Below are 24,886 nucleotides of genomic sequence, written 5' to 3'. Positions count from 1 at the left end.
CCATGAATGGGGATATAGGTGAAGAATGTGTCACGTAGAGATAATCTGGAGATCTATTATTATTATTATTATTATTATTATTATTATTATTATTATTATTATTATTATTATTATTATTATTATTATTATTAATTTTAAACAGCAGTTTACTTTATTTCTGCCCAAAATGTGGATTTACTGGATCCACAGAGTTTAATGGACTTACCCCATTCTCAGCCACCCTGCATAAAAAATGTGAGAAAACCTAGCATCAGAAAATTTCTTTGTGTTCTAAGTACCATATAATTATGTATCCATGATATGATTTGGCCAACTGAGGCAAAATGATGTGGCTAGCAAAGTTTTTGGATAGTAAAGTCTCTATATTTCTGCTTGTTTTAGAAACTTGTGTGAACTTTGACATATCTGAGGGGGAGGAGAAAGGAATTTCAGTAGGAGTAGATTGGTGTCTGTGATCTGGCTACAAGCTGTTCATGGCTATGATCATAATAAGAAATAAGAAGTGTTAGAGTTTGTGTTTATTTCAGCCTAAACGCCAGCTGGGCCAAGAAAGCAAACCAATCTCCTAAACACTCATCAAAGCCTTTCATCCAAGTTTATATGTGATTAGAGCCAGGTTTAACTCTGCAGCGGTGATATACTTTTTCCTGTGTTCCTGTTTGGCGCTTGCCACCCCTGTGTTACTAGAGACAATAAAGGCACTTACATTCAAATTCTTTCCAACAAGGACAATTTTTGTTCTTCAACTCTTCAATTTGCACCTTATACTGCATTTTAAGAGCTTTAGTTCCCTAGCTCATTTTGCTAGACACTGTATTCATCTGTGGGAAGATCATTTCTCTGCAGAGAGCAAGACACTGTATTTTTGCTTGGAAAAATCAAGAGTTGTATAGTATTAGGATTGATATATTGTAGTAAGAATTACAGTTAAATATTTTTGTGTTGATCACTTAACATGGAATGAGGGTGGTCTTTTATTTTGAGATAGCTACTGATGTACTCTACTCAGTGACTAATTTTTCTTTAAGTCAAGCCCATTTGATGGGTTTCCCTAAATGCTAATAGTTAAAATAATGACTCCCTCAAATCATTATTCCTGCTAATTCAGCTACTGCTACTGGCCTTAGAAGGAGGAAGGTTGTTGGATACTTCAAAACACAATAGTAGTTTTCAAAACCAGTCTCATTATGGTTCTTCAGGATGTAAAACAGTTCTTTATACTAGGTTGTCCTAGTGAGTTTCTTCTAAACCACCAAATTTTATTTTATTTTATTTTTTCCCCACCAGCTGAAGTCTCTACTTTGCATTTTAAGTATGCTGGTCTAACTGTTAAATCATCTGTCAGGTTTAGACTGAGTACAAACTTTTTGAATCAGGTACTTGGTCATGTCTGTGGATTTAATGAGGTTGAATAACTTCCACAAGGTTTTCCTCTGCCAAACCCCCATCTCAGATATCAGTATCTGAATACTTGTTTAGGATGTGAAGCTGTGGAGCAGCTAGTAGGATGAATGGCAGCTTCAGTTGTTAGGGTTCACAAAACTCCTGTGCTTTTCTACCTTCCCTTTCTTATGTGAAGAGGCATTTTGGATAGAATAATTGTCCAGAAAAATGTTTAAGTCTCCTTGCTTTAACTATTCACTATCTCTGTTGTTGTCTGAATGGGAGCAAACATCATCCCAAGTACGTAAAAATAAATTATTTTGCTTTATCTTCTTCTCATGTCTGTGCCTTTCCCACCTCATACATGAGCCTTGTTTTAACATGTTTGCATCATGAGGGCTTTCTGATCTTTAAGTTTATGTTCTGCTAACTTATATGAGAAGAGAGAGGGAAAATATACCAGTGTCTCCTGAAGCTGTCGGCCTTTTTGCAAACTCTATATCTAGGTGACACTTTAACAATTTACATACAACAATGAGCAGTTGAAGTCTTGATTTTCTCAACTTCTTTCTCCTGGCTGTCTGAGTTTGTGATTCCTGATGCAAGCAGCAGACTGGCAGCATGCTTTCAAAAGTATCCTAGTACAGGATGACTGCTGTTCTACAAATGGAGGTATCCTGCTGTCCAAGCAGATATTATTGAAATAGCCTTAGATACCAGCAAGGGTACTATTAGCAGTGTATTCAACGTGTATTGCATTTTACTAGTATCACTGCACTTGTGGCAATTTAGGAAGATGGGGCTCAGTTCATGCTCTGCAGTCCATTCAAAAATTGGGTGAATGCAAAGGCAGTTAGCCTGAGCCAATGTCTGTACTTCTCTTACAGAGGTAAACAAATTCTCTAGTTTAAATCTTGGACTGCCCAACCTGGGGTAGGCAATTATATGCCACCACAGTCTTCCTGTAAGTCTTCCTGTTCCATTAGGTTTTAAGATCAAAAAGATTTTGAGTGGGCTTTTTGAGTGGGGAGGGAAAAGCTATCCTCCTGTTTCATAGCAGGTTTTCTTTGTATGTGAACAGAACACAAATCTCATTCCGTGGGAACTTGATTTTCATTTGGAATCTCTAGTCTAGTGAGTAACTATGTGGCTTACTCATTTCAGTTGACTTTACATTCTCTATGGCATCCATTGTTGAATTGTACCTGTGGTGAATCCGAGGTCAGATTTTATAGCAGTTAAAGTTGCTTTGCTTGGTTACTTGAGGCATTCTGCATTAACTTGTGTGTATTTTGAAAAGAAGAAAAAACACAAATCAAATCTGGAAAAATAATAGTATTTGTCTAAAAAGTCTTATGCTTCAGTACCTAACTTGATGTGAAAATTGGTATGCATACCTGCGTAATTTTCTCTAGCGATCTTTCCCATTTCTAAGCACAGATTTTTCAATGTCTACTGAAGTGTCCAAGTGTACATATGAAAGTAAATGTATATTGGAAAGAAATTAAATGTACCCATATCCCACTGTTACTGAAAATCATCTCTGGTTGTCTTAATATGTCCATTGCAATGAATGTTGTTACTCCTCTCCATGTATTACTTTCTGGTGGTGTAATAAAAGGTGCTGCAAAAGATCCTAACAGTTCCATTAGCACCCTGGTAGAGGGGAGAGAGAGAGGATCTATGCACCTATTCTTCCCGTTTGCTCCTTCTTCTGTTCCCTGAGTGAGAATTCAGATAATTGGCTCTGAGTAACCAAGCAACAAGCTCCATGTTTCTGTGAAAGGTCCTTTCATAACAAACTCCAAGGAAGAAAGGGCAGGGAGCACTTCAGGCTGTCATTGGGGTGCAAGAAGAGGCCATGCTGCTGCCAGCAGCCCATTTTGGTCCATCCCAGCACGATGGTGAGTTTGTGTGTGGGTCTTGCTGCTGCAGCACATTTGATGCCAACCCTAGTGTCACCAGAAGGCTATCTAGATTGTTAGGAGACCAGTCCTCTGACTTCCCCAGCTGAATAAAGAGGGAAGAAAGCCTGAGGAGGGCCAAGTACCAGGCTGTACCAGTCCTCCACACTTGCTGGCGTCATCCCTCTGCCATAGCCAGGCCAGACCCCACCATAGCTGAGGTCACTGCTCTGACAAGGTTCATTCACTCTTTACAAGATGCTTGCTCTTACTGGAAATCTTTTTGGTTAGCAAGTAGACTGCATATACCATGGCTGCACTATGGTATATGTATAGCAACAGCTAGGTTGCATTAAACTTGTTTGACTATGTGTGACTGACATTTAATTTAATTACCCCTCTGTGTGTCCTTGCTTTGTTTTAGCTTCTGGAAATTATTTATTATGAAAAGTATGTAAAACAATACATGTTTTTTTTACCAAAGACTGTCTGTAGTGGGAGCAGTATGCATTCATGACGGCAGTATAATAATGCTGGACCAGTGTTGGGTAACAATTTATGGCAATTATCTGTGGTAAAAATGCAGTAATTTTACATAATTGCTCTCCCTGATATCATAGTGTTTGGCAGAGACAATTATAGTCATGGTTCTTAACCTTTTTAGTTGCAACTGTGGTTGGACATTTCTTTACAAAAGTCAAAGGCAAGCATTTAGGTTGGCAGGGGATGTGAATTGGCTGGTTATACCAACAAATACAAAGTCTATGGCACTGGGTGATCTTCAGATTCAGGATTCTAGATAAATCCAACCCTTTTTAATATGATGAGATCAGAATTGTCATATAGGTGCTCACACTGTCTTGGTGTTATGACATCTCAGAGAAGTAGAGGCCATCTGGAGGCCCACAGAATTTATGATAGCGTAAGGCAAGATGAAAGCTTTGAAATAAACCTAGCAATTAATGAGAATCAAGCTTATTTGTTAAAGAACTGCATGAGGTACCTGTGATTGAAAACTAATATAGTTTTTTTTTTTTTCTTTTTTCTTTTGTGCTTGCAAGGGGAAAAAGGAAAATATTTTTTGAAAGCTGGGATTTTCTCCATCTCCTCTCTCCATCTCCTTTACCTTTTCCACAGTTTTACAGGCATTGTTGTGTCAGTCAGACTTTGGGGTGGGGGTTGCAAGGAGATTGGACAATGTCAATAAAAACCTTATGTAGATTTTAGACTGTGATGACAAAAAGCAGTTACACCATGTTGTCACTCCAGAACAATTTTTTTGTAACGGATAGTTATGTTCATTATGCTAAAGCACTCTATGAGACATAAATATAAAGATCCTTGTTAAAAAAAAAAAAAAAAAGTAGTTACTACCCTACAGATTCTCATAGCTATTTATCAGTAGAAAATTTGATGGATTAGTTGCTAGAATAAATAAGTAAAAAAATGCTAGTTACACGTTTACAAATATTTAGTTACAAATATTTAGATATAAACCAGTTAAATATTGCAAGCACAGTTTTAAGTTGGCAAAAGTGTAATATATTAATTTCTAATTATAGTGATTTTCAAAATTTAACAATTGAAATAATGCTAAATTTGAGGTAGATAAAGATTGGAATTGTAGTACTGTGATTTCAGAGTTCAATATTTTTCAGACTCCTAGGGAACAATAAAAAAAGAATAATAGAGAAAAAACAAAAGTCTGAATTTTATTTTGAAGGAAGGCTATCAAAAATGTATAGGGAGATGAAGAGGAAAGGAGCTTCTAACTCTTTTAAACATATAAATGTTCCACTCATCATTATTATGTTTCTTCTTTTCAAAGTTCATCTCACTACTATTACTTGCATGGTCTCGTAATGTTTTTCTGGCATGAATTGAGGATTTCAGATAGTGAGCATCCTAGATGCTTGACCATTGCAATTTCTAAATCCTTGATTAGAGATTAAGTAGCATTTTAAACCAAAATAAACTATGTGTAATAAACCTTAAGGAGTCTGATTTAAAACCACAAACCAAGGAAACTGAAGAGTCAAGGCTGAAGTATGCAAAATCCATTTCTAGTTTGCCGTACTGTGTCTACTGAGTAGTTTGTAAGGTAACATATTATTTGAGAGTTTAAATGAAAAAAATAATATCCGAAACAGGGCAAAGGCAGGTTGCTGAAATGGAGGAGAGTTTCTCCTGCCTTTGTTCATCCTGTTCTGCAACTAAATGGCAGATTTCCCTTGTGAGTTCACTTTATTTTAAGTTGTGCAATTGCCAAATTGTGAAGCCTAGCCAATTTTGCACCACTGTAATTGTTATGCCCTTGCTGGTGTCTCTGCTGATTCTCATCAGCATCAGTGATAATTTGATCTCTTGCTCCTCTCTGCTGGCCTGTTGACAGAGGACCTAACAAAGTATTCAGCTCAGCTTTTTAAAGAGCCTTCTTTGCAGCAGGACAGGAGGTTATTAGGACCTTTAAGTTAATAGTGCTGGCTGCCCAGCCTGTGAGTTTTAGTTTGCTTGCACTGCGTCATCTGTTTGCTGCTTGAAATGCCAGGCTGATGGACTCAATGTGAGTTACCACAAAGGTAGTCAGTATTACAAAGCTGACCTTTGGAAAAAGTATCACAATATCACTTAAAGCCAAAGAGCAGGGAGGGAAAAGGGACAAAAATAATGAGACAAATCCTGCTCTGATGGTTTCTACTGAAAGCAGAATTAGGATCTTGTTTAGAATTAGATTCTAAATAGCACTCTTAAAAACTCATATTTTCCACTCAGATTTTCCACACAGCTATATCTTATGATTTTTGGAAGGTATAAGAACTATTTATCATTTCTAGTTCAGTAATGCCTGGAGGCCCGTATCAGGATCAGACTTTGGTTATATGTGCTCTTTTTTATTTTTATTATTTATTTTTTTTCCCCAAAATAAGTGTTTTCATTGCATTCTTTACTTTGAGTGAAAGAAAACAAACAAACAAAAATGCTTGCAATCCTAAAATTGAACAAAATTGTGTGAAGTATTGTGAGAGAAGGGAAAGAGTAAGGAAACATTTGGATTCAGACTTTTGAGAGATTATTGTAAATGTTGAGAAAAATATTATATAAAAAACAGCTCTGCAGTGCCCTTTAAAATCAGTAAGTGTCTATTTTAATTCCCATATAAGTAGTAACTGGTTGCTGTCTGTATATATACTTAAATGTTGCTTGTTCTATAAGACCTTGTTTGCTTAATTTCAACCTAACTGAATTTTTATGGCTGTGCTATAAACCTCTTGAAAATAGTGGCTTAAATGGAAATGCTGACACAACATTAATTACACTGGCTCCAGTGTGATACTGTGATTAAAGTTTATTTATTTTGTGTGTGTGTGTATGTGTGTGATTTCATTGTTGAAAAACTAATGGAAAACTAATGTGGCAATGGAGAATGTGATTCTGTGTGTGATATTTTGTTTTTCAACAGCAAGGAACAGTTTTAATGCCAGTTTACAATACTAGAGAAGTTATTTTTAATTGAGGTGTAGCTTTGGTATTTCATATTTTCGAAATTTGTGAAAGTGACAAGTTGCCCACTTTAAAGCTGTGTACTGCTCTACCAGGAGTTTTTAAATGGCTTTTTGGGTGGTGAGACTAGATGTATATTGCATTTAAATTAGAAAGCAAAGAAAATTGGTGTATTTCCTTGTGGAGTATATTATTTTCTTCCTTGTACTGTAGTAGGCTTGGTGGGTTGCCACGTTGTCTTTTTTTTTTTTTTTTTTTTTAATATAGGAAAGTCTTTTATCTCTAAAACCAAGAAACCAATCCAAAGTTAACATTCATTGTTCTATTGAATATAAAGTAACAGCTATAAAAGTATTTTGGGTAAGTAGTGTGCCCAACTGATACTTTTAGAACATGAATTTATGCATTAAGTCTATTTCATATCAATGTCAACAATGCAGATGTCTTATGAAGAAAAGCAAGTGAGAGGGGAGTCCTGTCTCCAATATAGCAGTTAGGACACTGAGCAAAAGGATTGGAGAGATCTTGGTTGCAGTCTCTGTTCCCAGTGGTTTATATTTCTCACATAGGCAAAAACTGGATAAAAGCGTGACATAGTCTGGCAAGCAGAACTAGGCTGTCCTACTTCCTGAGTGTTGAGAATTGGCATTGTAATGCCAAATGTAGATATCCCTGCTTGATGCTGTGATTTTGTGTTAACTTTAGTGCCCCTTTCAGCAAGGAGCATGCATATTGCATTCAATGGCTATCTGCTTTGCTCCTGGATCAGTTGGGCAAAGTGAGGTTCTTGGCTTTCCATTTCATTTTTCCTACACTCAGACATACATGGAACTTGAAGGTTGACCAGAAAAGGTGTCCAATGGAGGTGAATGATATCCCCGGATGGTAGTGTGTAGGGGACTTTCTTTAAAATCTGTGCCGGTGTTCTGCCTCATTGTGGAAACCCATGTAATCATTCCCAGTCTTACCATAAACACCTTCCCCACTTCATGGCATCCAGTCAAACATCACTTTCTGCAAGTGGATTGTTGCAGATGTAATTGATAGTGATCTGTCCAGTAGACAGCTATGAAGTTGTAGGTTAGTACATCCTGTGACATGACAATGAAGAGAGACAAGTAGTACAGGTCGAGAAAACCAGAGCAAAGAAGTGAAATATTTGTGTGGAATGCCCTTATTCAATTTGCTCAGTGAGAGCATTCAGCATACATTACTTCAGTCCATGAAATTTACATTTTTTATTTTTACTGTTTGCTTTCACTAGAAGAGAGTGCAAAGTAGGCAAATAGTTTCAAAGTGTGTGGTCTTTATGATTTATATATCATTCTCAGAACTACCACTGACCAAACTTCTTGGTCTTGTTCCCATTTGTTAGAGTGTAATTAAATATTAATTTTTTATGAAAGAACTGTGACCTTTCCTTGAAAGAAAAAAACATACAGATACTATGATACTGTGGCACAGATGATTTATTTTTTTTCAAGCTGGTGTGAAAAGGTAGAGAAATGATGTGCCAAGTTTATCCCATCTGGAAGGAATGTAACCATTCTGGATCCAAAGCAAAGCTCAGGATCTCCTGCTCTGTAATGTATTAGGGAACCAAAGGTTGATAGGGTTGGAGAGAGACAAAAAAATCAATATATACTTTAGATATGTTTGATTGGCAGGAGAAAAAGCCTGTGTAAAGGTCAGTCAAACCTGAATACATCACCTTCTTAATTATGGCCTTTAATCTGCTTTAAGACTAGAGAATACTGGTCCTTAAATGACCTCTGTGTTGAATTGGGTATCAGAGTGGAAACTTCAAAGTGCAATTGAAGAAAAATTATGCAATAAATTGAAAGTAACATTGTAAGTTTTCTGTGGTTCCAAGCCTGCAAGAGACCAGCTTTTGTCTGTGAGCACACTCATTAATAGCATGGATCTACAGCACATATGTGCACTCCTTTGCATTTGCATGGCCCCAAAATATTTTACTGAATATCTATGCAATGATTCTGTACACGTACAGAGACTTCTGCAACCAGGAAAGTGTAGGGGAGAAGAGAGTGGAATATGAAAATCTCTTTTAAAGTGTTGGTAACAAGCCTCAAAGCTTTTTTTGAAAATATTGTTTTCACTTTTTCTGGTTTTATGTTCATAGACTTCTGAGTAGGTGTATTTGTTCTGCAGTATCACCAGCCAGTCCCAAAGAACCATTCAGCCTTCAGCCAAAGCTGCTTTCTCTGATGCCTGCCTTGGGAAGAAGCTCAGAAGATTGTTCACAATGCCATCTATGAGAGCTCCCTGATGTGCTGACAGACGTGTACCTTATAGAAATACTCTATCTAGTCTTTATAAAAGGATGCCATCTTTCCAAAATCTTAAGCAAGCTGCTTTATGATGCCAGCTGAAACAATTAACCACCTCCTCTGTAAAACCAACATCTGTTAGAAGGCATTTGAAAGTTACTACCCTGCTCTAGAACTCACCATTGCATAATGACTCTCTGCAAACCCTCAGGTAGTCTGATCTTAGAAGCTTTTAGATGCTGCTGTTCAGCTTTTTAAATCAAAAGACAGTGCTATGTTATAAGATGCTAATCTTGATCCCTTACATTTTAAAGTTTTGTTTGTGGAATCAATGTACAAACTGAAATATATGCAAAGATATTTATGTGATTCATGATTGCCATAGCATTTATAGGCTTAAAAATCATAAAGTGGGCAATAAACACAAGAGATTGACAGTCTTTCATTGAAACCATCAAAACTGGGAAATTTTGAGAGGATAGTGATAGGCTAAGCGGTAATGGCTTTAAACTAAAAGAGAGCAGATTGGTAGATTTAGGAAGAAATTCTTCACTCAGAGGGTGGTGAGGTACGGGAATGGGTTGCCCAGCAAAGTTACAAATGCTCCATCCCTGGAGGTGTTCAAGGCTTCTCAGCCCACACTGAAAAGCTACTCCTTTGGAGGTTACACAGTCTTCCTTTGCCTTTTCCACATGTAAGATGTGAACTAATTCTTCGGTTTAGTTTTTGGTTCCTGCCTTTACCCGAGTGTACGTCCTAGTACTCAGGGTACCGCCTGGGCATCACATTTTAAATCGTGGTCATGTTCTCAAGGAACTTATCAGAAGACTTCATGCTTCAGAAAAAGGGAAAGGGAAAAAAGACTTTTGCCTTGTGTGTGTAGTGCCTTTTATTGCACTAATGTGAAGTGATTCGATGTGATGGACGGAAGTTTATCATAACAAAATCTCATTAAAGTCTGTCTGCACTTTGCCCTAACTCTCCTTTGTATAATAAGATCGTGAAGCTGTCTGTGACCAGTCAGTAACCTGTGGTAACCTGTAGTGTGCGTACATTTATGGGTGATGAATAAAACCATTGTTATCACCCTTAAATTTTGGCATCAGTATTGTGCTAATAACATTTGGAAGTTTTTGCTTTATCAGCAGCAATGATTGGCAAATAATCAGCTGTTTTGTAATGAGAAGCTTAAAATAGCAGCCGAAGACATTTGAGTTAAGCTTCGTGGAAAAAGACACTGCTGCATTTATGATGATACCGTTTTTGCTGTGTAAGGATGACATGATTGTTGTTTTAGCTTTTTAGACATACAATGCAATTAAGAATAATCAGTTTTCCCACACATTCCACAAAGCCACTGAAGCCCAAATGCTAATAAACAGGCCCTTAAATTTTGAGTGACTTCCGCTGCTGCATGGGCAGCCCACGGGTGCAGATATATGTCTCAGAGTGGTATGCGGCTATTGTGCGACTGCACTCTGCTTACAGAGATGCGAGTCTCAAAAGAAGTTGCTGATAAATATCAAACTGTTTAAGATTTGACCATATCTCCAGTTTAGATAGATTTTGAAGTGTGGAGGAAGGGCATCTGTACATAAGTGCACATGACATACATTGTGGTGTTTGCAGTCTGTAACAGGCACCCAGACTACAAGTTTAAAAGACTGTGTAAAAGAATTTGTATTTTGTGTTTACTGGAAGTAGTAGGTGGTTGTGCCAATAAAAAACTATATTGTGTTACTACACATACCTGTGTGTGTATCTATTTTCCCCGTACTTTATGTGAAATGTTTGTGGCTGCTTTTAGAATTCAGAGCATCAGCAAAGACATCAGGATTTGGGCAGGGAGGTTCAGGAAACAGATCTTGCCTGTAAGTAAAAGTAATAAGATTATACTGACAGCTTTAGTTCATAACTATTCCTACTAAAACCCATTTGTTCTGAAAAAAAAAAAAAGTTTCTTAAATATTGCTAGACTTTATAACATGTATATTTATAACAATTTTCACAACGTTCACGACTGTTTTAGACAAAAATCTGCATGAACAGATCTATCCAAAAATGTTTATACATTTACATACTTTTGTGTATTCTTTTTCCCAACTGTTTCTGTGCTCATTGCTTTCATCAGTGTGGGTATGCAGTACCTATATATTATGCATGCTTCTAGACATTTATTGTATTGGGGCCAAGTGAGACTTTTTACTTTTTGCATGTTTGAGACTAAATGTTTGCTGAATTTCATCTTTGTTTGCTAAGATTCTTAGACTCAAGTGCTTAATTAAATGTCTGAAAAATAAATTCATAAATTTTATCAGACTAATACTATTTGTGAGAAATGAAGTATAGAGGGAGCAAACAAACGATACTGTAAATGTGATATACACTTCCTTGCACTTCAATAGACATAATTTTCCACATACAGTTTTAAAGCTCTGAATGTGCCAGGTGGTTACTGTTATAAAAGTTTTCAAGCTAGAATAGCATATTTGTGATGCAGAATAAGCCACACTGGTGTTAGAAGACTTTATTATTAAATGTTCCCACACCAGAGCTTTTGTTTGTGTTATTTTACAAAAAATTATACTAAGAATTCACAGCTTTAGATCAGGCAATTATAACTGATGAGAAAATTGATTTCTGATAATGTAAGATGCGTTATGTTCTCTGTGAGAAACTAGCACAAGGCCTCGTTACCATTTGTGCATGAACCTGTGCACTGAAGTCAAATTAAAAGCGAAAGAGTATTTTCCAAGTGCTTATAACAATTGTGGTAGTAATACAGGAGAGATGTGGAAGAAAGGGGAATCTATTTGCATTATCCATTTTTGGAAGATGCCCTGGTAATGATGCAGTGGTAAAAATCAAGGATGATGCCAATTACAGATTTTCTTCATTCCTGTGAAAATCTAAGTTGAGACAATTTCAACATGAAATGCACATTACAGTAAGGGTACTGTAATGAAGTCAAAACAAAAATATACTCCTCAAAGCTGGGAAAAAAAGTTCCATTTTCTCTAGGACCTTGGTCTTGAGACCACTAACTAAGGAGATAGCTTAACTTCCAGCTGAAGAGCTCGAAAGATGCAGCCCATCCCTTTCATTCCCATGCAAGTGCCTAACTCGTCATTTGCTATTTGGCTTCTTTTTTTTTTTTTTTTTTTTTTTTTTTTTTCCCTAGCATAGCTCAGATTACCCTGTAGCCTTGTGGCTGGCACATTCAATGAGTATCTGTGAGACTCAGTGCAGCTGTCTGCTCTCAGTCAGGCTGAGAGGGAAGCTGAATAAATAACTTATATCAAGTAAGTGTCATCCTGGGAAATCATCCTCAGTCCCTATGAGTGCAGGTCACATTTGCAAAGTTTCTAGTTGCCTCAAGCTATATTTTCAGCAAAAAAGTATGAACTAAGATTATTTCTCAAGTCCAAATATATATATATATATTAAAAATTAAAAAAAAAATCAAAAGGGCTACTTCCCCTTTTAAATTGAATTTTCCTCCTTGTGGATGACTGTGATCCACTTTTGTAGAACTAGAGAGAGAGTTTGAATGGAAATGTTCATTTAAGGAAAGCATTTGAAAATTATTAACAAAGTTTTCACCTAATAGTTGTACTAATATTTTATACTTTTGTCACACCTTATCACCTCTCTTTGTTCTTTTAGGCTTTTAAGACCAAGGATGGCTACATCGTGGTGGGAGCTGGAAATGATCAGCAGTTTGTCACTGTGTGCAAGGTAATGGTGTGTTAGGCTGACAATACAGAAACGCGTGACAGTTTCTGTGCTGTGTAGGGAAATAGAGATGAAATAGAGATTGCTTCTTAGTCTTGTCCCCTCCCCCCCCCCCTTTTTTTTTATATGAAAGTAAGTAGCAACTATAAATTCTAAGCCTGTGCTTCTAGCTGGTAGTTTAGGGCACTGATGCAATTCTGTAATTAGCCTGTGTATTAAGAACACCCTAACTCCAAAATTTGTGCGTGCTCAATCCCCTTTAAAGCACTTGCATAGCTAATTTGCCAAAACACGAACCAGCTAACAACCTCCTAGTTATAAAATGATGAATGTGATGAAAATCACAGCAGTGTCTTTTTCAGGAAGAAATGTGACACTATTTCTCCATAAAACACAAAGTGTAGGCACAGTTATTAACATAGCCAAGTTAGGAGATGGATGGTTCTTGTATCACCTTAATCAATAGCTGAGCATGCAGTCCCTTTTCAAACTATTATGTACTGGTCTATGCTCACAGAGAAACTTTGGGATTTCTTGGAAAAGAAGTATTACAGGACTGTGGGCTGACATGGCAGTGGTGCAGATGTGACTTCGGAGAAGAAAGCTTCAACAAAAATATGCAATCTTCCTTATTTTGGATTGAAGAAACATGATTCTCTGGCAATTCTGTTTTTACAGAGAGTAGCTTGAAAAGTTTTAAAACAGTTTTGGATTTTTCACATACTCTTTTCCTGTGGTTTCAATACCTGGAATCGCTTCTCCCTGCACAGTGAATACATTTTTTAAAAAAGAAGTATTGATTGAAGGTGAAAAAAAAATGTTCTTAAATAAAGGGTATCAACATTCCAAACAAAAGATCCCATTAACATGTTGGATGGCACAAGCGAAGTTTTTTCAGATAGTATTGGGCAGTGTTTTATAAAATTAGTTCTACCTTTTATCTGCAATTGTTTTTGTTGTTGGTGGTGTTTTTTTTTTTTTGCTTGTTTTTGTTTGTTTTTGTTAGTTTTTTTCCTCTTGGACTTGGGATATTTAGTCTATACTAGTCATACTTTGTAGAGCTGTCAGCCTCTGGAAATTGAGCATTATTTTCTTCCATTTGTTCACATCAGCCATTTCACATCTCCATGGTTGTTCATGACTAATAACTGGAATATGTAGTAAGAAGATAGTGCAGTTATGATTGTCTGAAGCTCTCTTCTCTCCTAGTGTGTTTTGGGCTACACATGCCCACCTAGCTCTCTTGAGGAGTCTGTTTCCATTTGCTCAGGTTGGCTCTCACAATAAGAAGCAAGTTAACTTCAGATTTTTCTCAGTGGGTTTTCATCCTACAGGTGTTGAACCATTAAAGCGTGGTCATTATATTAACATGAAGGAAGACTAATGGCCTAATGACTGAATAAGTATGTAGCTGCCACACCTCTGTTTTTTCAAGGAGTCATTGTCCCATAAAGGTAATCTTCCCACAAGGTCCCAGGACATTGCTGTGAATGTCTTCTTTGTGTTTTATCACCGGAAGTGCTGGTCATTCTGCCGTCCTCGAGTAAGGCACAACTGAACGTCTGGCTCAGTAGGTTCTGGTACTATATTGTGAGCTAGGAGGCACTGAAAATTCAGACCATGCTTTCACTTTAGGGTACTGCTGTGAGACTTATGGTGGGACTTGCTGCTATGTAATCCCTTTGTGTTCAGTAATGAGCAAGCAGTACCCCAGAAGATGGGGCAACATATCAATGATTTGTGTTACTACAGAATCTGAAGAGCCTGAAGTTAAGTGAGATGAATATTGGCCTTAGTCTACAGGCTGCTTGTTCTTTGTTTCATCCTTGTAAAGATGTTTTGGTATTTCTAGAATTGAAAGTAGGAGGTACAAAGCATGAAAAAATTGTGATTGCTTGCTTGTCAAAGAGAGTAAAAGACCTGAAAACTTAGTTCAAGTTTTGGGTAAGGGCCAGATTTTTCTATAAACCAGTTTTCTTATTTGAGAGGTGGGAGTGGGGGTGGCCCTATATGTTAGAGAACATTTTGACTGTTTAGAGCTGAACAGTGATGGTGACAGTGTTGAGTGGTTATGTGTAACAATCAGGGAAGGCCAATGAGACAGATGTCATGGTGGGTGTCTGTTATGGACTGTCCAACCAGGATGAAGAGGCAGACAAAATGTTCTAAAAGCAGCTGGGAGAAGTTTCACAATTGCTAGCCCTTGTTCTGGTGGGGGACTTCAATTTACCAGATTTATGCTGGAAATACAAGATAGCAGAGAGGAAACAGTCTAGGAGGTTTGCAGAGTGTCTGGAAGATAACTTCCTGACACAGCTGGTGAGTGAGCCAACTAGGGACAGCACCCCACTGAACCTTTTGCTTGCAAACAGAGAAGGACTTGTGGGTGATGCGAACGCTGGAGGCCATCTTGGGCATAGTGATGAATTTATAGAGTTTTTGATTCTTGGAAAAGCACAGAGAGGGGTTAGCAGAACTGCCATCCTGGACTTCCGGAGGGCAGACTGGCCTGTTTAGAAGACTGGTTGGCAGAGTGCCTTGGGAGGCAGTCCTGAAGGGCAAAGGAGTGCAGAAAAGATGGGCACTCTTCGAGACAAAAATCTTAAAGGCACAGCAGCAGGCCATCCCCATGTGCCAAAAGATGAGCTGGCATGACAGAAGACTGGCCTGCCTGACCAGAGAGCTGTGGCTAGACCTCATGACGAAAAAGAGGGTTTATGACCTTTGGAAGAAGGGTTGGGCCACTCTGGAGGACTATAAAGATGTGCAGCTGTGCAGGGAGAAAACTAGGAGGGCCAAGGCCCAACTGGAGCTCAATCTGGCTACTGCTATTAAATACAATTAAAAAATGTGTTTATAAATACATAAACAAGACAAGGAAGACTAAGGAAAATCTTCATCCTTCACTGGATATGGGGGGGAAACATAGTGACAAAGGATGAGGAAAAGGCTCAGGTGCTTAATACCTTCTTTGTCTCTTGCTTTACCAGCAAGACCAGTTTTTTTGACTTGGTGGAAGTGCTCACCAAGCTACTTTCCATCATTTATCAGCAGTCCTGGCTATCCAGGAAGGTCCCAGTTGCAGGAGGCTGGCAAATATGACACCCATCTATAAGAAAGATTGGAAGGAGGACCTGGGGAACTACAAGCTTTTCATTCTGACTTCAGTGCCTCAGAAGCTTATGGAACAGATTATCTTGATTGCCATCATATGGCACCTGCAGGACAATCAGGTAATCAGGCCCAGTCAGAATGCCCTTATGAAAGGCAGGTCCTGCTTGACGAACCTGCTCTCCTTCTATTACAAGATGATGTGCTCGGTGAATGAGGGAAAGGCTGTGGATGTGGTCCACCTAGACTTTAGTAAGGCTTTTGACACTGTTTCTCATAGCAGTTTCCTGGAGAAACTGTCTGCTCATGGCTTGGACAGGTGTATGCTTTGTTGGGTTAAAAACTGGCTGGGTGGCCATGTGCAAAGAGTTGTTGGAGGTTAGTCACAAGTGGTGTCTGCCAGGCCTCAGTACTGGGGCCAGTTCTCTTCAACATCTTTATCAGTGATCTCGATGAGGGGATCTGCGCCCTTAGTAAGTTTGCAGATAAAACCAATTAAGGTGTGAATATTGATCTGCTTGAGGGTAGGAGGATTCTCCAGAGAAATCTGGATAGGCTGGACTGATGGGCTGAGGCCAACTGCATGAGGTTCAACAAGACTAAGTGCTTAAGTGTCAGGGCACAACAACCCCATGCAGTACTGCAGTCTGGGGGAAGAGTGGCTGGAAAGGGACCTTGGGGGTATTGGTGGATAGCTGGTTGAATATTAGCCAGCGGTGTGCTCAGGTGGCCAAGAAGGCCAACAGCATCCTGGCTTGTATAAGAAATAGTATGAATTCTTTTTTTTCCCTTATCAAAATATTGTAGATATTGATTTAGACTGTTAATGTGCCCAGAGATTGAGGAATGTGGAATTCAGTGGAATGCTGTGGAAACCGTTAGAGGTGTATGTTCTATGTTAAGGCAAAGGTGTTTTGGAGCTTAAAAGACACTGAAGGGGGAGAGCCAATAAAGGAAAAGGACTTTATTACAGGAAGGCCCTTAACACCCTAGTGAACCTTTAGTAAATACAGAGGATGCTAATTCAAACATTGGGATTGCTATTAGAAAACCTTTCTGAGATGAGCTGGTGCTAAAAATACAGAATGTATGGAAGCCATTGCCCCGCAGACACGCACTCAAGGGGTGTAACAGCTGGCTTAGGCTGCAAACAATTGCAAACATTCTGCTTCAACTGTGTCTTTTTAGAGAAGCAATTAGCAAGCAAAGAGAAAAACAATGGAATAATTTCAGAATCAGTGGAAACGAATTGTAGCTTGTTTGGGGACTTTGATAATTGCTGAAAAACTTCATAACACTGCTGGTTGAAGTGCATTTCATAGTTATCAAGTTACTAAAGCACATCCCAATGTGTGGCTGCTTCAGTCTATATAGGAATACTGAGCAAGAGTCTTCAGAAGACTGCTTTTGTGTGCAAACAATTTTGCTAGAGCTGGGGGAAAGAACTCAGACTGTAAACTCTGTGTTTCTGTACTGTAGAGACCAACTGCATATCAGGTAAGCTTGAAGAGAAATGGTAAAGAGCAGTTTAATTCCAGCTGGTCAGAATGAAATAAAAAAAATAACATTAGCAGCATGCTACAGAAAGATGAATGGCACATTAATGAATAACTTCTCAAATGTGTATTTGTTAAACACAAAAAATTGAGAGGAACATATACATCTGTTCGAAAACTGTCTATATATTAAGTTAAAGATGAAGTCATTAATGTTAAAGCAGTATCCTAAGCAACTCAATATGATCATTTTTCATATAATTTTTCAAATGAAACCATAGTTTTCTTATGAATTTCTCAGTTGTTTATGCTCTTATAAATAAGTATTCACTATCATTTACTTTGAATAACCTTGCGTGTGTTTTTTTCTTCTTTTCCCTAAAGCAGTAATTTTTTAATGCCAAAAATAACAGTATCAAAAGGAGGAAAAAATTTTAATGGAGTGCCAATATTATTATTAAACTTTCAGGCAGGAAAATAAGAAAGTTTTCTAAAGCCAGATTATGATATATTACAATTTTCATAAACTACATTGTGTGAACATAGACGTAAAAGAAAATATGCAGTGAATTAAGTGTTAATGGAAGATGTTAGAATGCTGTTTTACCTCACAGATAAGTCTGCAAAAAATTTATGTAATATGATCACTGTTCCAAAATAACTTCATCGGTACTTTGGTTTCCATGCTCAGTTTTGTCACTCTGGGTGACAAAAAGGTCAAGGGTGACTATCTGATTTGAATATCTCTAAGTATCTGTTGAAAGAATATGTTTTGTTCATGGTTTTAACTCTTCAATAGCTGTTCACTTGAGAGTGAAGCCATATCCTTATTCACTCCAGCAAAGTCATTAAAGTATAGTGTCCTTGGTCTGAACCAGTCTCAGAGGTATTAGTAGAATTTTAAGTTTGAAGCAAGTTCCAAAGTGATTGACACCAATCTATGTGTCACTTATATGTGGTAGTACATAGACAAGAATTCAAGGAATGACCGGACATGTTAATAAAACAAAAATCTATTGAGGACCACTAAATACATAACGGTCTCTTTCTTTGTAAACTTCTCTTCTGCCTTCCTCAGTAGCAGATGTTCCTGGGATATTTTTTATTAAATTTTAAAAGAACAACCCATTCTGTTTATTTATGTTCTATGTAAGTGAATTATAGCATGAACAGGTAAATTATATAGTAAATATTGATTGTCCACACAACCACGCTGTTTCATATATGCCTCTACAAAATTCGAACACTTGTTCTGCACATTTAATTGTCTTTATAATATAATTTACATTGTCTTTGCAGGAGGGTCACACTTTTAATATGCCAGGTAGGAGTTACATGTAGAAGATATGCTTCTACTTTCTTGGAGGTTAAACCACCAATTTTCTTTATAAGATTTTTTTGAAGAAATCATAAAGAAAACTGTGACCTTCAACAGAAAATACATTTTTTTTATTTAATCCTTTTTGAAAAGATTACTGAAATCAAAAGAAACATTCTTAAACATATCTTTTCTCAGTCTAGCATATGAAGTACAGTCACATTTCTTTTTCCGTGATTTATAACTCAGTGAAGGAGAATCCCACAGATCTCTCAAACCTCAAAGTAATAACTTAAAAAAAACTTTTTAGTGTTCTACAGTATAATAACAAGAGTTTCTCCTAGTTAAAAGTCAAAGCTGTGGACTAAGATCTTGTTTAATTTCTCTTTTTTTTTTTTTTTGTACTTGTGTAACTGAATAGGAGGCATTGTCTCCTCATAATTTCCTAATCTATATAAGTTTAAGGAGAAGTAGTGACTTTTGGAAAGCTATCTTAAATCCTTAATGAATTTCCTTTACCTTATAAATGTCTCATGCCAAGCACATGTCTTATTCAGATTTATTTTTACTTAGATCCTGAATCTGCCTGAAGTTAGTAAGGATTCCAGATACAAAACTAATATACTCAGAGTCCAGAACAGAAAAGAACTTATTGACATATTGTCAACTCGGTAAGTTCATTAAAAACAAAGAAATGATATTTAATCTGTTAATGCAAACAGTTATGTATAACGAACACTCATCATGTAAAAATTTTACGTTAATCTTTTGAGAGATTTATTTAAAAAAAGAAGCGCACTTCCTGATATTAACTGTGTCTTTTGCGCACATACTGTAATGTGGGCTACCAAGAAGCCAAACCATAGTTCTAAGTTTTCAGAAATAATTTAAACTTATTTTTAAACATTTTAACTTAATTCATTAACTTGAATTTTAGTGAAACAACTAGTGCTTTTTGTTTTTCTGGACAAATATCACTGCTGGTAATGAAATTCTTGGACATTACTTTTGCTGTGAAAGGGATTTTAAAGTTTTCACTAAGAATTTGTGTACCTAAGAGAGTTCCACTTGACTCTACCCTCGCTGTTGGTTCTGTAGTACAGTACTGTGTGCCCCAAATTCTCCCTGGTTGAATTCTTTTAAAATAAAAAGGATGTGTACTTACTGTTCTACAGGAGAATCATCCTATTAAATTCTTAATTAAAATATTACGCTTACTTAAAATAATATTATGCTTAATTAAAATAATATGCTTACTCTTAGTTTCAAAGTTGATTTGTGTAGACTCATAAGATAAAGCTCAGGAATCTTTTAACTGAGAAATTAAAATAGCTTAATTGTGTTCTGTACTATGTTTGAGAAGGCCTTAGTTCTGTGGAGTTCTTTGATAAAGAGGAAGATATATTTCTACAATATAAGAAAAAAAATAATCTGTAAAGCTATTAGAAGGTAGTTTCAGCAACACTTCACATTTTGGATTAAGAGCATTAGAATCAGTATATCTGCCATTGTCAATAATTCAAGAAAAGTCACACTATCATTTTGACACTTGGCCTGTATGAGTCTTTATTAACAAATGTGTAACAATTTTCATTCAGACAGCTTTATTTTTTTAAGAAGCATTAAGCCAGATGCCTTCCCTTTTCATTTCATTTGAGAAAAATGTCAATAGCACACCTTTTCTCCTCAAGCCAACCTTAGACATTTTTTGGATATAGAGAACCAGAATAATCTTGCATTTAAGACTGCAAAGAGAGTAATTTTTCCTCTTCTTGTTTAGTTGCATTTTTATCTCTCTGTTACCAGTCAATTTTCAGGTATCTTGCCCCGTTGAAAAACTGAAGTACCAGGTGACTTTGCATTTTTAAATAATTGTTGTACAACTGTCCATAATGAACTTTTACAACTTGTCTTTTACTTGCCTTCCTATTAGAAATGCAGTGTGATAACAGATGAATCCACTCTTCCTATATTTTTTAAGCCCTTGAAAGGGAATAGGTATCTTTTGATCTACTTTTCAGCTCTTACTTTCTTGACGCTTACTCTTAGTTGATTAGTTGAAAGTTGATTCGTGTAGACTCATTACTTGGAGTTCATTTCACTTAATACGGTATTTATCTGATGTACTCTGGAACCTTATCAAAGTGCTGTTTTGCCATCCACAGATTAATTACCTAATGATGTGGTTGATTCTGAATGTGGGGTTTTTATTTTATTTTATTTTATTGAGAATATTTGAATAAGAAGCTAAAGTTCATGGAACAGTTGTTCTGTGACTAAATTGCCAGATTTGTTTTTATATCTGTAGCTATTAGTTCATCAGATTACATCATTGCTCTGTCAATTACTGCTTTATAACTTTTTTTTTTTTTGTCAGTTTATGTTCTGTTTTATTAGCATAGTTTAGGCTGCATTTCTGTGTAATTTATATGCAAGTACAGATGTGGCTGTATACACATTTTTGGAGTAGACACTTCCAATAGTATTATGTTATGTCATATTACTGTTAATTCATCTGGCATTCAGTTTTGAAGCACCGACTTTAGCAAACACCTTTGGCATTCAAATGGAGGTTGAATATGTAGTATTCCATACACATTCCATGGTAACTTTCCTTTTATTCACTAACTCACAGTTGTTTGTAAAATTACATATAGTTCATTTTGGATGTTACTTAGAGAATTAAATGAACAGTTTGTCAGTGCTGAAAAATGTCACCCCTTGAGAAACGAAAGGAAATGACAAAATAGTAATGGCATAATTTCACTGAAAAATATCTTAATTAAATCACCAATTGCTTGATAGTATTGCAGCTTCCAAAACATGGAATATGTAAACCTAAGGTACATAGTCGGGAAGAAACATCTGCATTCACCTCGCATTCACTGACTATATCTACACTACTATCCGCCTCATGATGAATTTATGGTGACAATAACTGGAACAGCTTAAAAGAGTTGTGATTGTCATAGCAGTGAGTTCTATTACAACCACTTGTGTTGAAATGAGCACCTCCTTTGTGTTCTGGAAAGAGAAAAGGAACATAAAAGTCTTTTAAGGATTTAAGTATGTTATTCATTCACATATAATTTTGATGCTGTGACAGGCAGGTTGCCTCTGACTTGAGGCAAAGCAGCTTTTTCCAGTGACATTGCAATGGAAAGATGAGCAATCCTGTTTGCTGTGCCAGGCTGAGAAGTAAAAAGGAGGTAAAATTTGCATGTATATATAGGAATCTGGTGATCTGTATGGCAGATATGTGGTACTCTTTGCTGTTGCTTGCATATATCACTGCCATTGCACAGTGAGCATATGCTTACTTTCTTTACAAGCTCATGTTCTTACAGTCTTGTTGAGCCGAGATCTCACCAGAGCTTACACTTGGCTTCCACTGACCTATATAACCTGTCTCCTTCCTCCTCTGTCTTTTAAACTGCTTCCAGAGGTATGAGTTACCTTTTTGTTTCCTTTATTTCTTAATTTTCAAAAAGGACTAACTGCAATTCATGTCTAACTTCTGAGCACTTAGTAAGTGTAGCAAGGAGAATTCTTATCCTCCTCATCTAAAGGAAAAAAGATTCTCCAGGTTTTATTTAGGAATAGAGGGAGATGTTTAGCCCTACTTAAGGGGTCAGAAAGCCCCAGAAGTCCTGAGCATTTAATTTGCTGCATGTGTAGAGCTCAAAAATTTTAAAAACATCTGAACACTGAATACCAAGGAGACAGTTGATGCCTTTCATTTGCTAAGGTAAATGTTAAGCAATAGAAAATCTTTAGCCACAGTTTGATTCTGGAAGTGTGCACAAAGGAAACATTGGTACAATCAGTCAATGTTAAGGAATGCTATTTTTTAAAAGGCTGTATCTTGGGAATTCTTGGCTCAAATGGCCTCTGATTTAGATCAATAATTCTACTCACCACCTGCAGTAACTGTGCCAGATTTCAAGGCAGTTAGATAAGCATGGGGATTATATAGCACTTAGAAGAAATTGACCTTTAAATAGAAGACTTTTCAGAAAGGTGTGAAATGACCTATTCATCACAGTCGGATGTCCTGAGTTGAGTGAGAATACAAGATGGAGATGAATATTATTTGAGACACAAATGTAGCTTGAAACAACAGCTCTGAGAGGTGTGAATTGCTCCATTCATTTCAGAAGGAATTTTCTCATCCTTCTCTCCCAAGAGATCTGAAGAGGGAAGCACATCTGTCCTCAGCTCTTCATCGCAGCCTCACCTTGCTGCCTGCTTCCATCATCTCAACTCCCTCCATAGAGAGTACATAAAAGAAAGAAAGTGAGAGCAGGTAGGGGGAATAAATTCACATATCCATAAAGACAATCAGATTTCAATAAAAGGAATTGGAAGGCTGACCACTCTAGCATGGTAAGCATATTCTGAAATATCCAGCTCACATTGAGATAAGGAGAAGGAATTACAGAAACCAATCCCAGACATTTTGAGAGGGGGAGGGTTTTCAGTTCCCATCTTATGTGGGGAAGGAAGTGCAATGCTGCAAGGAACACTGGGTAATAAAGATATTTACAGGGAAGAAGAATATAGGCCTATGGGGTATTTTGTATTTGCTTTGCTACTGGTGCTGTTATTCTTTTCCCATCTCTGTTCCTCTTTCTGCTGTGCCTTTTATTTTCCTGTCCCCATCTTCCTTCTCCACTTCCCACTACTTAATTCTTACTCTACTGCCCATGTTTGCACATCTACTGCATCTGCTTTACAAACAAACAAACGAAAAAAAAAATGTTTCAGTGCCTTCTGTATCTTCCTCTTTATTTAGGTGACATTTTCCCCAAGTGACAGGAAAGCAGAACTCTGATAAAAGTGAATTGCCCTTGGATGTGCTCCAAGAATCAAATTTGAAATGACCCTACCTGGGTGGAGGTCAGGTTCAATGGCTACTACAGAGGCCCCTGAGACTCCTTGCTCATGTGAGAGCTGACAGACTACAGAGCATTTGTTTTTTTATGTTTCCAATGGAAACCTCTGGTTTGTGAGTTAGATGTACATCCATCCAAGAGAACCAAATTTTAATTGTTGCTCCCTTCCACTTTTACCTCTGTTTCCTCTGGAAAAGAATAGTGCTAGGCACAATATGGATTATTTTGTGTATATAGAGATAGATACATATGTTAAGACATACGTATGTAGCACGTGCTATAATTTGAAATGCATCTGTGCAAAAGCTGTTATAATGCCAGTTTTAAGAGACGCTGTTTTGAGGAAGGGAGCTTAATCTGTTGACCTTCTTCCAATTACTCCAGAATTTGAACATTAATCCTACCCTGCACCTCAGTAATGTAGACACATTTTAAAACAGTGCACCTAAATGTGTAGCCCAGAGTACTTAGGGAAATTAACCTATAAGTAGAGTAGGGTCTGTGGGGTTGTATGAGTGCAAGGGGGAAGGGGAATAGCAGGCATTCCCTCAGACTTTAAAGTGAAGCAGCTAACATAATGAAGAACACAAATTCATCATGCTTACTACTCCTGCAGCTACAGCTAAATGAATCCACACTGTCTAGAGAGCTAAATTATTGTAGATTTAGAAGTATTAAGGCTGGAAACAGTTCAGAGTCCTATTCCTAGCACTTATATTTAAAAAACCTTATTCTTGACTGTGCACCACAGCTGCATGTTGTGCATATGAGTGTGAGGGGAAAAGGAATGAACAGGAAGGAAACACAGAGGAACCTGATCCCCAGTTAATGAGACCTTGCTAAATTGTTTCCACCTAGTAACAGAAGAGAAGGGAAAGCTATTGCAAAATGTTTAATTTGCCTGATGAGGAGCACTGTTAAACTTACATTTATTGAGTGTCTATAAACTAGTCTTTGTAAACCCCCTTCCTGACTACTACCCTTTCTTTTATAAAACCAAAAGTGCAAGAGACTGGAGGCTGCAGCCATTGCTGATAACGTTACAGGAATGGGCATCTGATTGCCTACTCCTTCAGCAAGACAGGTGTCAGCTGTCTGAAAGATGATTGAATTCAGTTTAGCACAGCTGATGACGTTTCATTTCCCTAATCATATACCTCACCATCGGCACAAAGACGGTTGAGCTACATGAGCACCAGCTGCCATGGTTTGTTTTAAAATGCTTTGTAAATCGGTATTATTTTCACATTGA

General features: G+C 37.2%; 1 protein-coding gene across 30 annotated transcripts in view; it reads left to right on the top strand.

Annotated features, from left to right (window-relative positions):
* SUGCT (succinyl-CoA:glutarate-CoA transferase) overlaps positions 1–24,886 on the top strand; it is a 320,240-nt gene that overhangs the window by 101,594 nt on the left and 193,760 nt on the right. For 28 of the 30 annotated variants that reach the window (XR_011094048.1, XR_011094047.1, XR_011094049.1 and 25 more), the window contains 2 exons: positions 12,746–12,817; positions 19,313–19,410. Coding sequence is in view for 27 of the 30 variants with exons in the window: in XM_068674935.1 (XP_068531036.1) it covers positions 12,746–12,817; positions 19,313–19,410 (170 nt within the window). In the remaining 3 variants the exon portion in view is untranslated. The remainder of the gene's footprint in view (positions 1–12,745; positions 12,818–19,312; positions 19,411–24,886) is intronic. The other 2 variants (XM_068674932.1, XM_068674924.1) reach the window with 1 other exon arrangement.

The sequence above is a fragment of the Anas acuta genome, chromosome 2 (genome assembly GCF_963932015.1).
Source record: "Anas acuta chromosome 2, bAnaAcu1.1, whole genome shotgun sequence".
NCBI classification, from domain to species: domain Eukaryota; kingdom Metazoa; phylum Chordata; class Aves; order Anseriformes; family Anatidae; genus Anas; species Anas acuta.
This window is presented reverse-complemented; position numbering and strand designations above follow the sequence as displayed.